Source organism: Mirounga angustirostris, unplaced genomic scaffold, assembly GCF_029215605.1.
Source record: "Mirounga angustirostris isolate CCGP_5_RB_7025 unplaced genomic scaffold, mMirAng1.0.hap1 SCAF_3, whole genome shotgun sequence".
NCBI lineage: Eukaryota > Metazoa > Chordata > Mammalia > Carnivora > Phocidae > Mirounga > Mirounga angustirostris.
Window position 1 is genome coordinate 30012440 of NW_026991711.1, and position 15467 is coordinate 30027906.

General features: G+C 33.8%; 1 protein-coding gene across 11 annotated transcripts in view; it reads left to right on the forward strand.

Annotated features, from left to right (window-relative positions):
- Positions 1–15467, forward strand: part of MYCBP2 (MYC binding protein 2) — a 271236-nt gene that overhangs the window by 183752 nt on the left and 72017 nt on the right. For 7 of the 11 annotated variants that reach the window (XM_064585965.1, XM_064585966.1, XM_064585967.1 and 4 more), the window contains 5 exons: positions 380–496; positions 1972–2112; positions 10964–11038; positions 13857–14081; positions 14950–15082. In XM_064585965.1, the coding sequence (XP_064442035.1) occupies positions 380–496; positions 1972–2112; positions 10964–11038; positions 13857–14081; positions 14950–15082 (691 nt within the window). The remainder of the gene's footprint in view (positions 1–379; positions 497–1971; positions 2113–10963; positions 11039–13856; positions 14082–14949; positions 15083–15467) is intronic. The other 4 variants (XM_064585969.1, XM_064585973.1, XM_064585971.1 and 1 more) reach the window with 3 other exon arrangements.

Here is a 15467-nt window from a genome sequence, read left to right on the forward strand (position 1 = left end):
CTGTACTGTTAAAAGAAAAAATAATTTCCTAACATCTAGAAAGTAAATATAGGGATTTTGGTAAACTATTAAAAAGGAAATATTGGTAATAGAATTTGTATCATACCTTTCTAAAATGAAAAAAAAAATGGGTCTTTTCTCCTTTTTATCATGTGTCTTCAAAGTTTAGAAAGGAAATTATAAATATGTACATTTAATACTTGTAAAATTCTGTTGTTATAAATAAACCAATGTTACTTGCACAGGGAAACCAACTGCAAATAATTTGGGGAACTTTCTCAGAATTATAATACTCTCAAATATGTTTAATTTTCTTGTTATTTAGAAGATCTCTATGCTATGGTTTTCCATCTCAGCTGTCTGTCTTTGCCTTTCCCAGGTTCGAAAATTTGTGGCCAAGGACAGTGCAGGACTCCGTATCCGTAGCCACCCTTCCCTTCAAAGTGAGCAGATAGGCATAGTAAAAGTCAATGGAACCATCACTTTCATTGATGAGGTAATTTGTAAAGAAACACTTGGTAATAAATTTTGGACTGAAAGTTTTTGCATTGTTTGCATGATAATAAGGTTACTAAATTTTCTGCTAGTATGTTTTAATTGGTTTGGATAGTGTTTGGAAAATCGTTTTGTGGGATGTGTTCACTGAGTTTCAAACATTTTATTTTATCAACAAAAAAGTAAAATTATATTTAAAAACAAATGAAATTATATTTTTAACCTGAAAGAAACTTACTTAACAACTAGAACCTGGGGGCGCCTGGGTGGCTCAGTCCATTGAGTGTCTGCCTTCGGCTCAGGTCATAACCTCGGGATCCTGGAATCGAGCCCCCTGCATTGGGCTCCCAGCTCAGTGGGGAGTCTGCTTGTCCCTCTCCCTCTTCCACTCCCCACTGTTCATTCTGTCTCTCAAATCAATGAATAAAATCTTTAAAAAACAAAACAAACAAAACAAACAGAACCTGTACAAATACTGAAAATGGGTTGAAGGGCCATATGCACCCCAATGTTCATAGCAGCAATGTCCGCAATAGCCAAACTGTGGAAAGAGCCAAGATGCCCTTCAACAGATGAATGGATAAAGAAGATGTGGTCCAAATATACAATGGAATATTACTCAGCCATCAGAAAAGATGAATACCAAACTTTTACATCAACATGGATAGGACTGGAGGAGATTATGCTAAGTGAAATAAGTCAAGCAGAGAAAGTCAGTTATCATATGGTTTCACTTATTTGTGGAACATAAGGAATAGCACGGAGGACATTAGGAGAAGGAAGAGAAAAATGAGGAGGCGGGGGAATGGAGGGAGAGATGAACCGTGAGAGACTATGGACTCTGAGAAACAAACAGGGTTTTAGAGGGGAGGGGGAAGGGGGATTAGTTAGCCCGGTGATGGGTATTAAGGAAGTCACGTATTGAATGGAGCACTGGGTTTTATACGAAAACAATGGATCGTGGATCACCACATCAAAAACCAATGATGTATTGTATGGTGACTAACATAACATAATAAAATTTAAAAAAAAAATGAGAAAAAAAAATGGGTACAGTTTTTCTTAAATATTTTAAGTATTTTTAAATGTGTTTAAAACACCTATTTGGACAGCATATTTTTCTATTAATACAACTAAGTAACTTCTGATTATTGAAATCTAAATTGAGGGGAGGGAAGAATTTATGTTCTTTTAAGAAACAAACATTTTATGTTTAAACTCTCTTAATGTGTGATTTCGTTGTGCTTTTACTTCTAAGTGACATTGTTTTTACTATCTTACCTTGTGAATTACCACATTGCTTGTCATTCTTTGCTGCTTTTTCCTTAAAGTTTTTCTTTTACTTACCTCCTGCAAAAGCTAGATGCTTAATCTTCATGTCCACCGTTGTTTGCCTGCTCTGTAGCCTTTTAGCCCTTGCTAGCCTCATAGGACTTACAGGTGGGCATGGCTTGTTTTCACTGCTTATTTCCGTAGATCCACAATGATGATGGGGTATGGCTGAGACTGAATGATGAGACAATAAAGAAGTATGTTCCTAACATGAATGGTTACACTGAAGCCTGGTGCCTGTCCTTTAATCAGCATCTTGGCAAGAGTCTTCTGGTCCCAGTTGACGTAAGTAAAAGGTGGTTTTAAAAAGCATAATAGGTACACTCTATCCTCACTACAGGGCTTTCTTTAATTAAGGCTTTTCAGTTCTGAGGTAAACCACAACTAAATAACTTCTACTTTATAAATAAAGTGCTTGAATTCTTAATTCTTAATTCTTCTGTGTAATGAAGGTGGAGTTTGGCAAGACTAAGGACTTCAGTACGTATTATGATCCATCACAGGCAGGAGATAGTAAAATAAAACTAGGCCTATGGAATTCCTTTCAAAGAGGTGGAGAATCTTTTATATATTTTTTATTTTTTTCCTTTCTTATTCATACGACTGTTTGGAATGAATTCCAAACTAAAAATTGTGAATTCAGTATTATTATACATTCAAAAACACATATAACGTATTTCTTTTGTATGTTGGCATTTTGTAATTAGTTCTCTCTTTTTTGTCTAAGTTTGACTCTTTTCTTTCTTGGCTTATAATACTACTATGTTATAATACTATTGTGTAAAAATAAGAAGGATTTTTTAGTCTTTTTAGTGGTGTTCTAGTGTTCTAGCTGAAGCTAAATCCTAGCGTCAGAGAACTCCTCAAACCTCTTTGACAAATGCAGGAGAGTACTTAGAGCCGGCGTCCGTAAATTGCCGTAAATATAATAGTAACCCATAGCTCTGTTTATAATTTAAACAGAAATATGTGATTTTTCTTCCTTTTCATCACCATCAAATGTATGTACTCCTTATGACACTGTTCATAAATAGCACTGGTAAAATTTTATTTTAAACAGTTGAATTTCTTAAAAATCAGTGTATAAATTTAGCTTATTATATCAAACCATTCAGTGTATTATTTGTTTTCCTCTGTGGTAGTCCAGAGTATGTGCTCCAAAGGGGCAGTTATAAGTGATGATTCTTTGGGGAAAGAAATAATTGAACTTCTGTTCATATTTATTGATCTCATTGTTCTTTTATATATGTTTTATAATAGAACAGTAGGGAGAGATATATCTCTGTATTTTTTGCTAATAGGTGTGTGATAAAGTTTGGAGAGTGTTGGCATACTGTTTTACTGCGGTTAAGCTAAACAATGCTAAATGTATAATTAAAATATAAAGTTTTGAATAAATAAACCAGATCTTCTTTAATTTTCCTCATATTTGTATCTGCACTTAAAAATGAAAAGGAGGGACGCATGGGTGGCTCAGTCGGTTAAGCGTCTGCCTTCACTTGGTCATGATACCAGCGCCCTGGGATCGAGTCCCGCATCGGGCTCCTTGTTCAGCAGGGAGCCTGCTTCTCCTTCTGCCTCTCCCCTTGCTTGTGTTCCCTCTCTCACTGTGCCTCTCTCTGACAAATAAATAAATAACATCTTTTAAAAATAAATAAATAAAAATGAAAAGGATTTTGACCCTCTAGAAAGAGGGACTAGTCTGGAAAATAAATAATAATTCTTTATCATCTGTGTCTAAAAAGTTAGCCTTAAATAGTTTGAAACCATTTTCCATTATCTCTGATAAGGCATTATATTAAATTATATTATCTTTACCATCTCCCCCACTCCAGAATTTTCTTAATTCTGTTGTTTGCTCATTTGAGGAGATGCTTTTGGAAGAGGAAGATATTCACACAGATAAAACGAGAATAAGCAAAGGTAGAAAGGAAGAACAAGAAGTGTGTTGAAGTTTTAAATCCCATGGTTTCATTTTGGACAGTGTGTTTCATTATTTGATGCTCTTAAACTCCATTCAAGAGACAGTTTGTAGTAGACAGTCTTCTTGAGGTCAGAGAGACAAGAGCAGTAACAAAGGTAAGAAAGAAAGCTAAATGAGTGAGCCATACAGATATTTCTTGATGAGTTTTTGCTGGAATGTGAAAGAGGTTGTCACTGATTTATTTGAAAAAATCTAGAGGCAGAGGCAGAATATTGAAGATATGAAGTGACTTGTGGTATTTTTTAGCCTTTCTTTATGTTGAAGAATGACATGAGTTCCTTTAATGTAGGTAACTCAGAATGCCTGGTATTATTGATAAAGCTGAGGTTTTCCTCTTCCTTTATTTTAGTAGTGACTTGAGAGCCTTATAAATTAAAAGAAAGATGCCAGTAAAAAGCAGGAAATAAAGATGTAGATAAGAAATTTGAAGACTGAAAAAGGAAGAAAAAAGAATTCAGGGCACATTTGGAGAGTTGTTTTGTGAGGGAGGGGAGAGGATAGGTATGGCAATAGGTAAGGGATGGAGGGAGAAAGGGAAGAGGTTAAGGAGACCATGATTTTTGTAAGATAGAAAAGAGGAAAGACGTCAGTTGAGATTGGAACAATTGAGTTAAGTTAGAGGGTTTAGAAATGCAGTAAAGGTTTGGAATAATGTTTGAGAGAAACAGGAAAGGGATCTGAAGAAAAACTACTTGTTTTTGGATTGGTGGGCCACTAAGGACCCAGTGAGACCAATGGATGGATCCATTCTGGATGCCCTTCCTCACCCATAGTCCTAGGTATCTAGAATCAAAAGTGCCAAGAGAGTCAATGATAGCACTGGCTGAAATTTGGGGCTGCTATGACAGAAAAATAGGGACAAAATTTCAGATGCTGTGAAAGAGGACTTGAGATCACCAGCTGTGGAATTTAGCCTGAGTTAGAAATGTGAAAGGACAAGTGGAGGATCCAAGGGACTTGGAGGCATAACTAAATCCTAGAATGATATATATAAGTACACTATAGTTGAAGAGAGAGAAGGATAGATGGTTTGTGTGAAAAGGTAAAATATTTGAATTTTATTTCATAGTTAGAGCATTTTACTGAATGATATGGCCTGTTAATGTGGCCATGAGCAGGTAGCTGAAGTATAGTGGAAGTGAAAGACATTTTAACTGCCTCAGTCTAAGAACTAAAAGGCTCAGCAGTTGGGTGATCATCTACATCAGCACAAAGACACACAGATGATGGATGGCAGCACTGTGACCCACAGGTAAGTTAAAGATGTTTACCATTGAAGGAAGGGTCCCATTAGATACAATATAAAATCATGGGACAGGTGGCAATAGTTTGATGCTGGATCAGGGAGAAGCATAGAGCAGTTTTAGTATAAAAGTATGAGAACAGGTAGATGACAGAAGGGTTTATATTTTATGTGGTGACCAGTGATGACAGAGGGGATAAAACTAACTGGCCTCTGGCTCCAAACAGATTTGGTATAAAGTTGTTTCAGTGCAGGTGTTAGATGAGGACTCACACAGTCAAAGACAGACTAGTTTTTCAAGGTTTTGTCTGTAGGGACGGGGGCAGGCCCCTTGCACAGTGTTTTTAATGAGTATGTTACTCTCTAGGGCTAAACATGATAGGGGATAGAGGGAATATTTCATCCTCTCAGGGAACTAATACAGCTAAATAAATGTATCTTTCTACTTCTTTATTTGTATCTACTACTACATTTATTGCTAGAAAAACACATTTCACTTTCCACCTACTCTCTACTTCAGTCCATTTATAAATAAATCAAGTATAATTATGGCTAATAATTGTAAAACACTACTCAATTAAAAAGAGAGAGGGAGAGAGCCGGGAGATTTAAAAATAATATAGAAATAACCAAGGATAGATGTCACTAACCTAAGAAGAGGCAAAAATACCAAAAAGTTGCCTTTAGCAGTCTTTACATCTACCTCTTCAACCTTTTCTAGTTAAAACAATTTTGCATTCACATCAATGTGTGTACTTTATCTGGATCCTGACCCAAACTGTTGGGGAGAGTGGGAGTGGGGATTAGAAACTTGAACACTGACTAAACATTTCATGAACTATTTTTAAAAATCACGGTAAATAATCCTATTTAGAATAAACTTCAAAGTAATTTTTTGTTACACTGTCTTGTGTATTTAGCCATATTATAGAACTCTTGTTGTCACTGTGAATAGGTACTGTAACTAACTGTTGGCCTGCCTAATAATACTTCATTACTTTATCAAGAATTGATGACATCCTCACTTAGTGCAAATGTGACTTTCACTCTATTTTAGCACTTTAGTAATGCTTTAGTTCAGAGAGTAAACAGCATTAGACTTTCCTATTATAAATAACTGTATTTTTAAAAATACATTTTAATAAGTGGTAAGAACAGGGATAAATATGAGGAATACAGACCCTTTTTTGTGAGGTGCTTATGTGCTATTAGAACTTTGTACCCTTAAAAAAAAAAAAAACAGAACTGTGTGCCCTTTTTAGAACACACTGTTGAATTTTGCATCTAAGAGTCTTTATGTTGTTTCATTTGTCTAAAATGCTTTCATTTCCTTTCTTTTCTAGCTTTTTTACTCTTTTCCTAGTTGACCAAGCTCAAAAATTTCTATTGACATCTTTTCTTATCTGTACTTCCCAGTAATGCTGTAGTTAGTAATTTATTAACTAATAAATTCAAGGACTATTGAGTCCTTATTAATGTACCAAATACCAAGATAGGAAATAGGCACTGAGTGGAGAAGAAAGGGGAGGGATACAAAATAAGTAAGATGGAGTGCAGTTCTTCTTCTTGGGGTACTCCCTATATAATTTGACAGACATACCATACTCAAATAATTAGGTTGCATTGTGATAAGTTACAGAATGACTTCACTTAGGAAGTGATACTTGAGAAGAAAAGTTGCCAAAGGGCGCCTGGGTGGCTCAGTTGGTTAAGCAGCTGCCTTCGGCTCAGGTCATGATCCTGGAGTCCCGGGATCGAGTCCCGCATCGGGCTCCCTGCTCAGCAAGGAGCCTGCTTCTCCCTCTGACCCTCCCCCCTCTCATGTACTCTCTCTCATTCTCGCTCTCTCAAATAAATAGATAAATCTTTAATAAATAAAAAACCTCCTCTTTAAAAAAAAAAAAGTTGCCAAGAAAAAGTGAAGGAATTTCTAGACAGAGAATCAAGTGTCCAAAGTTATGGAGGCCTACTATGTTTGGGAACTGAAAACTAGTTAATATGGTGAAGTAAAGGATTAGGGGTAGAAAGTCTAGAAGTATTGGGGAAATTAGGTTCCCCCTCTTTTCTCAGCACTTTGTCTGTAGAAGTAGAAAAGCCTTACTTCTTACCCACAATGCTTAGTTTGTTGTTCTTTCCTTCAGCCCATTTGTACTTGTATACCTCTTATTTCTGTTGTTAAGCTTCTTAAGGGTAAAGACTCATTAAGAATCTTCTTATTCATACACATTTCTTCCAAAGTGTTAAATGTTACATTTTTCTCATGGTAGGCTTTCAACATTTGTTGAATACTAAATTTTAGATCTTGGCATTTGATATGATCGTGCTGCTCAAAATAATTCCTATTACATATATGCTTCTTCTCATTTAATAGTCTCTCATTTAATTTCATTGTGAACTGTGATGTTATGTATTTTATCAATCTTATTTTTCTAGTGTCAACAATAGCTGCTCTCCCAGGATCACAAGTAGAAAGTAGTGGAGAGATAAGGATACATACAGTTACAAAAGGATAAAGTAAATATATAGCTTTAAATAATCATATTACTTTGGGTAAAACTCCCAAATTAAACAAATGTGAACATTCATAACCTTAATGATTGAATTGAGGATGAATACTGTGATATATGTTGAAGGTGGCGCAAGTCATGGTCCCATCATGAAATGATTAGCACTCTGGACTCTGAAGTTGATGTAGGTCAGTCTGAGAAGGCATAAGGCATAACATGTTGATCTTAAATTAAAATCCTGAAGATTTGGAAACTACAAAATGTAAGCAGGCTAGTAAGATGTTTCAATCATTGAGGAAAATATAAGTAGAAAAAGAGAGAGAGAATCAATTATGTACCTGACATGGGAGATATTTGACTGCCTAGAGTAGAGCTTAAATTTTTTTGGAAAACAAATTTACTTCTAGGATAGGGCTGGGACATATCAGTGATTTGAAACTGATTCTTTGGATATTTTGCCAAAAATGAGGCTTCCAACTTTGTGAAGGTTGAGTGGTAGAGAGAGTTTATATCCAGGAGAGTAAATGATACCTCATTGGAAGAGTTCTAAGATATCTTTATAATGCCTATATTATCTGAATTCTTGCAGAAGCAACTTGTGTCTCCAAACATCTCCATGCATTTATACAAACCTACATGGGCTGATTGGTGTTCACATATAGAAAGTAGGTGGATTTTTCCAAATTTTAGGGCCCCGAAGATGTGGAGGAGAGATGAAGGGAAAATGTCTTTTGGTAACCTCTCTGACAGCATTACCCAGGGCAGTTGGTAAAATTCGCAAATGTTTTTCACATTTTATGTCCAGTTTCATTTTTATGGGTTACCTGATGATGCCTGATAGCCACAGCTTTAACATACCCTGAATTGCTTGGTTTTGTTATGTTAATAGATTTGTGTATGTATATATACATAACCTGATGTTTAGTCTTTAGTAAATACTAAATATTTACTTAATACAGCATTAACGGAATGAAATTAAGGCAATTAAAATAACACTAATTGTTATATGTATGCTGTTCTTAATTTTCCTGAGTCATTTTATCTTTTTTTCTTTAAAAATGGCAATTCTTAACTCTGCTCATTAAGCAGCACAATGAAAGAATTACTATCATTTTTTTGCATGAACATTTGGCGTGTTTGGTCATGTATTTTCACAGTGAAAATTACTCACTTGATCTTCTGTGCCTTGAAAGATTATCAGCTTAGAGTTGCAGTTTGGTGCTCATTAATTTAGTTAGGGTTTTAGTATGCTTTAATTTTTAATTTTCTTAAGAGAACATCTTTGTCTTTAGTCTTTGAGAATAAAAGGATTTAGATTATTATAGATATGTGTGTATTTGTGTATGTGTATATATACATAGTGGTACTCCTATTAATCTATGAAAGCTAATTTATGTATTTTAATAGTAAGAAATTGAGACTGGAGAAATTAATATTTTCATGCATGTACATATCTTTAGACTAAACTTTCCTAAATTTTCTAAAGAAAACCATGCAAGTATATTTCATTTTTAAACTCTGGCTTTCTATCTGGTATATTTTTGATATTTGATAAATTCAATTTTGTTTGGACACCATATTCTGAAAAAAATAATAGTAAACCAGTGTGGCTAATAATTTTCCACAAATTCAGAACAAAAGCAAAGAAGTGTGAAATTTGAATCCACATATGATTAACATGTACAAAATTGATTTGCTTGGCAATTTATTACAATGATTAGCAGTCAAGTCACTTTAAAGTATCATTGTACATGTTAACTCATGTTCTCAGACTCAGGAAACACTTAAGTTTGCACATTGAAATAAAAGAAGGGTACAAGCTTTAAATATTGTTAATCACCACATTGCTTCTTTATCACTAACTTCTTCTGCCTTGCTTTTCACAATGCTTTTTACATTGCTTTTAACGCTAGAGAAATTTATGCTAAAAAAAAAAAAAGCTAAAAAAAAAATCTTGATATTGTTTTATGTCAAAAGGTCTGCACCACTATTTTCCGTGAAGGAGAAAAACAATTGAGCCAATAGCCCAAAAATTCTTATATACATGGATGAACCAGTAAGGACATCTTTTTCCCCAAAAAATAGTATTTTAAAATGCTTTGCATCATGTTTCTACTTCACCTCAAGAGAAAGGACCGTATTTGCTGTACATTTTTAAATGTGGAGGGGGGTTTGGTTTTTGGTTTTTGTTTTGTTTTACATTTATAGGCATATTACTAGAAACTCATTTTTCTGGCTTTTATATGTCTTATATTTCTGAATTAACATACATATGTATGTATATGGGTGTGTATCTACGTCTGTCATACATATATACATATATACACGAGGAAAATACAGAACTAGAGAATATCAAATAGATTTTCATTATCTAAAATGGCTTATAATTGGTTGGAAATTATGTTTCTTTTGTGTTGAAGTTTTAGATAATGACAGCTTTTATTAACATTTTAAGTGTCCTCTTTTTTTTTTTTTTCCCAAAATAACCATTTATCACAGTATTTACATAAGCAGTAAAATTGTGTAATTGCTATTCACTGGAAAGATTTTAATTTCAGATCACACAAATATATTCAATAGCATGATATTTTTATGTAAAATGTATACCATTTACATTTTTCTCAAGACATTTTGTGAAGATGTTGATTTTTCTGGGACCAGGCTGCTGCAAGTTGGTTGTTTAACAAAATATTTTTAGATTCTAACATAGAGATGAAAATGCTCTGTTCCTTTCCTAAACTTTGAAATGGAGAAAACTAGGCCTGTCTTTTGAGAAAAGATTCAGGTTGTATGTTTTTCTGTATGCTTTTCTTAACATATTTGCTAACAGCTTTCAGTAACATTTCCAGATGATTTTTTCTCATTTAGAGAAGAAAGGGAAATTGAAAAATGACTTTTTTTAAGCTTTTTTATTTTTTTTCTTTTTGTACTTTAAAAAGTGAAAATGTCCACAGATAACCACATGCCATTATTATTCATAATAATAATTGCACTATCTATACAATTTATTTACTTACATTTTCTTTATAAAACAGCAGATTGTTTTCTGTCATAAAACAAATCTGGCTTGTATTGAAACAGATACGTCGTCTCTTAAAAGAGTTTTAAGGTTTCCTACTTGCATTGACTGTCTTAAGCTTTAAATCAATGTCTGGCTCTTAAGTTTAGTAAATGGCATGACACACTATATCCATGAAGAGCTTTTGACAAAAACTTACTGATCAGTCTTTCTTTGCTGTGTCGTTTACTCAGGTGGCTTCAGTTTCCCTTTAGTAAAATAATATCACAGTGCTGGTGCTATAGAGTACAGAACAATGTTGTTACTGTGAACGCATCTTCTGCAGATAATATCCTGTTCCCTTTCTTTGTTGATATTTTTCTTTCTTAAACTTTGTTGCTCAGAATATCTTTAATGCTAGCCAAGGAGTCAGGGATTTGGACGTATTTTCATGGACTTCCAAAGCTTTTTTTCCCCAGGTGAGTTAACTGTAAGGAACAGTCATACGTTATTCAGGTATTTCAGCATGTATAATAAATTTTACCTTCTACCTTTTGAAGCCTTTGCTTACGGTTAATAAAATAATTTTTGCCGAAAAAGTGCTACAGTTGAGTTTCCCTGGTAATCCTTTTCCCTCTACTTTTGCCAAAGAATGTATTATTAGTTCAAGTTAAACTTTTATGTGACTTCAAATTTGCTGAATGTAATTTATGACTAGCTTCTCCCACAGTGACATCCACATCTGGCTTTCTCAGAGTTTGCTTATTTCAGTGGGAAAGTCCCAACTCTGTGGCTCTTCTCTTCTTCCCTAGCCTTTCACAATGCCCCTTTGGATGTTCATCTGAGAATGGGGTGGGAATGCAAGGAGAAAAAAATAACACTGCACTTCATCAGTTTCACACACTGGTCCCCAGGTCTTCCATTTCTGTACTGAATGAAGCATGTATGTTAGGGTTGCCTGAGAATGACAGCTACAGTTCTATGACCTTTTTTTGTCTATCAGCTCTTATACTGCTTAATATAAAAAAATGGATAGACTTTGTTTTACATTTATTAATTTATATAGTTTCTTTGTTCAATAATATATTAAATATTTTAATAGAAGTTCTCATATATTGTCTTTCACTGAATAACTTGCAATTGTTATTAGTTTTTGCCAAGACTTACCTCTTAATGTTACACTAAATGATCAAAAGTTGGAAATATTGTTATAACTTAGTTAAAAGCTATAAATATATCATTGAATACCAGTGAAATTGATTTTTCACTAAATATATTCATATTTGCTTGTTGTTTTTGACATCATACCATGTAACTTTTAAAAAATGAGTTGTAAATAGGACTGACATGCCTCTTCCAACTATGAAATAGCATGGTGTATGTATTAAAATTGATTATTCACAACTAGACATTTTTAAATGTCTACTGAAAACTTTGTTAGTATAGTAGCACAGTTTAAAATTTAGACCCTTACTCTCCATTTTTATTTTGAGCACTCTCTTTGTATTCATATGTAAGTTTTTACAAATACATATGCATGGGTAAGTACGATGCATATTTTAAGTTTATTTTAGATTATAAATCTAATCTAAGTTTTTCAGGTATTTAAACTTCTCATTTCCATTAAATTGCCACTGTATGAAGAATGTTGGATAAATACAGCATGACAATTGCATTAACTGTAAATAAATATTATCCCTAGTACCTATTTGTATATTTTAAAATTGGTGATTATTTGTCACCATAATGAAATTTATACAATATTATGTGAAGGTTAATAGTGGGTTTAAAATTTTCCCTACCGTATGTTGAATTAAAGTCACAGAATTCTTGAATCCACATTGTTTTTAACCTCAGGATTTTATTTTTAATTTTTTACCATAGAAAAGACCCTTTAGTATGAGACTACTTGTAGTGATAGAGGGATAGAACTATTCAGTATTATTTTATCTTGCATAAATGTTAGTGGTGGTTTTTTTTTATTTTTATTCCATTTATAGGACATTACTAAATATTAATTTTAACCTAATGTTTGAATAAGTATCCCAGTATGGTCATCTTTTGTTGTATTTAAACATAAAGCAATTTGTAGAGTCTCTAGTACTGTATTTAAAAGTACAGTTTAAGGGGCGCCTGGGTGGCTCAATCGTTAGGCGCCTGCCTTCGGCTCAGGTTATGATCCCAGGGTCCTGGGATCAAGCCCCGCATCGGGCTTCCCGCTCGGTGGGAGGCCTGCTTCTCCCTCTCCCACTCCCCCTGCTTGTGTTTCCTCTCTCGCTGTGTCTCTCTCTGTCAAATAAATAAGTAAAATCTAAATAAAAAAAAAAAAAGTACAATTTATATCTGTCTTAAAGGAGTAGTAATGACAATGGAGGAACCCGCAGTATGGAACTTTCCTTTACATGTTGATGGGAAGATGAGCAAATATGAGGCGGTTATTATTTCTTTTCATTGCATTCACATAGGAAACAATTTCATCCAGATTCAACAGAAAACTTAGGGCATATCCTTTTCTTTCATTTTAGAAGTAATCCTTTTATGTCCAAATGCATTGTATTTCTGTAAAAATGCATCTTTGATATTATTCTCTGTACTGAAAGTATTATCATCTTTTTCTGTTAATAGCATTAATATAATGCTGTTTAGTAATGGCCTAACAAATCTAGCAAGACATTTTTATTTGTATTATATTAAGAAAGTATAAGTTGTTAAAATCTTATAAGCACTCTTAATTCATTCATAACTAGTGAATATTAAGATGCAGTTATATTTTATGCACATTTTTTCATCATTGCTATCGCTATTAATAAATAAGTCTCCAGAGTCTTCACACCTGTTTTCTCTATAAATAATTATTACGAAGTGGAAGGAAATGAAAATCTAGACTTTTTAACCCATACCAACATACAGCAATGCAGTAATAATGATTCAAAATTATTCAGTTGTGGTTCACAGAGTATATTTTTTTTGTTGTTCCTACTGTTTAATATTTCATTAAAACATAAAAATAAAATCAAGTACTACCATATTTCTTAAACTGTGGTGGGCAAAAGCAGAGGTTCATTTGCTCTCCCGCTAATTTTTCTTTTCTTCACCTCTATTTTAAGTATTATTCAACGTTGAAAAACTGAAAGATTCTTTAGTAATGGTAGTAATGTATATATTTCTGTTATCTTTGGATATGTATTCTCGTTTGATAGTATTATAGACTTGCTGTAAAAGCTATTAATAAGAGGATGGCAAAAGTGATAATAGATTGTATTTTGTTTATTTTTTTTTTCCTATTCAAATTTTCAGGAACCTAAAACTAATACTGATGACTTTTTCAAAGATATAAACTCCTGCTGCCCACAGGAAGCCACAATGCAAGAACAAGATATGTCGTTCTTGCGAGGAGGGCCAGGCATGTACAAGGTAGTGAAGACGGGACCTTCCGGTCACAACATCAGAAGCTGCCCTAACCTTAGAGGTATCCCAATTGGAATGTTAGTTCTGGGAAACAAAGTCAAAGCAGTGGGAGAGGTATGGATTCTTGTAGCTTCATGACTTCTAAATTATTCCTTTTTAATATAATACAACCAGAGCATCTCTTTCTTCCAAAGGTTGCCATTTCCATCCCAGGTTTTTAAATGTTAATGTTCTTTATCTTTACTTGTATTACAAATATTACTAACAATTTTTCTGTGTTTCTTTTTTAAGTAATTTTTTCTCATAATTATCGTTGTGAAAACAATATAATAACAAAATGATTTGTATTGTATATATGAATGTTTGGTATGTGCATATATCTTTTCATTATTACAAATGTACGATAACGTCATGGATTAACAGCACTTTAAAATATTTGCTATGAATTGGTATGGAGATGTAATACATACAAAGAGTTTCATTTCTTTGTTCCCATTTATGTGTCTCACTGAAGTCCTGAGCAAATAAAATTACTTTTCAGTCAACTGTGGCATTTGCCTCAGCCGATGAGCTTGAAGATGTAGTGTGTCATGCTATTTCTCAGCGTCAGGGTAATTTTCGGGTTGTATTGTAGACATGACCAATCTAAATAATAGTTTGCCGTGTTAGGACATTTTAGGTGCCAAAAAGAAAAAGCGAGAGAGTGCCACCTGTTTTGGGGTAATGTTTAAAGTTACTTAGGGATTATCGTGTGCCTTAAAAATTATTATTTTTACCAAAGTCATAAATAAGCAGTATTTTACAGAACTTTTTATTGATTTCTGTCTTACCTCAGGCTGTGGTCTTAATTTCAGAAACTAATTTCATGGTAAAAACTTTCGGAATGATTACCCTATTCAAACACTTAAACTTGTTGCTGGTTTTCAGCCTGAGTGCCCTGAAAGAATCAAGCGAATCAATCATGCTTTTTGTTATGTACTAGGTAACCAATTCTGAAGGTGCGTGGGTGCAGCTGGATAAGAACAGCATGGTAGAGTTCTGTGAGAGTGATGAAGGAGAGGCATGGTCCTTAGCTAGAGACAGAGGCGGAAACCAGTACCTCCGACATGAAGATGGCAAGTTGGCTTAAATTTGTGATTTATTCTGATTAACCTTTGAAATGCAGAAGTAAACAGCTTTTTTGTGTGTTTATTTTTTAGGTAAAAAGCAAAACTAAAGGTTAAAATCTTACAATTGTTAACATTTGTTTGTAAAATAATGGATACTAAATGAATGCACCTGTAAGAAGAGAATTAAAAGAAAATATGGAACATATGAATCCATCTTTGAAAGCCATGCTTTTTATTTCATTGATGTGGATTCATTATTCTGTGCCAGTCCAGGGCTGAATGTTTTACCCTTTCTGCCACTAGATGGAAGTTCACTTTTCAAACCGCAATCATAGTACTTCTCCCAGGCAATTTCATTTGATTGAATTTTGTCTCAGAATAGGAGCATTGG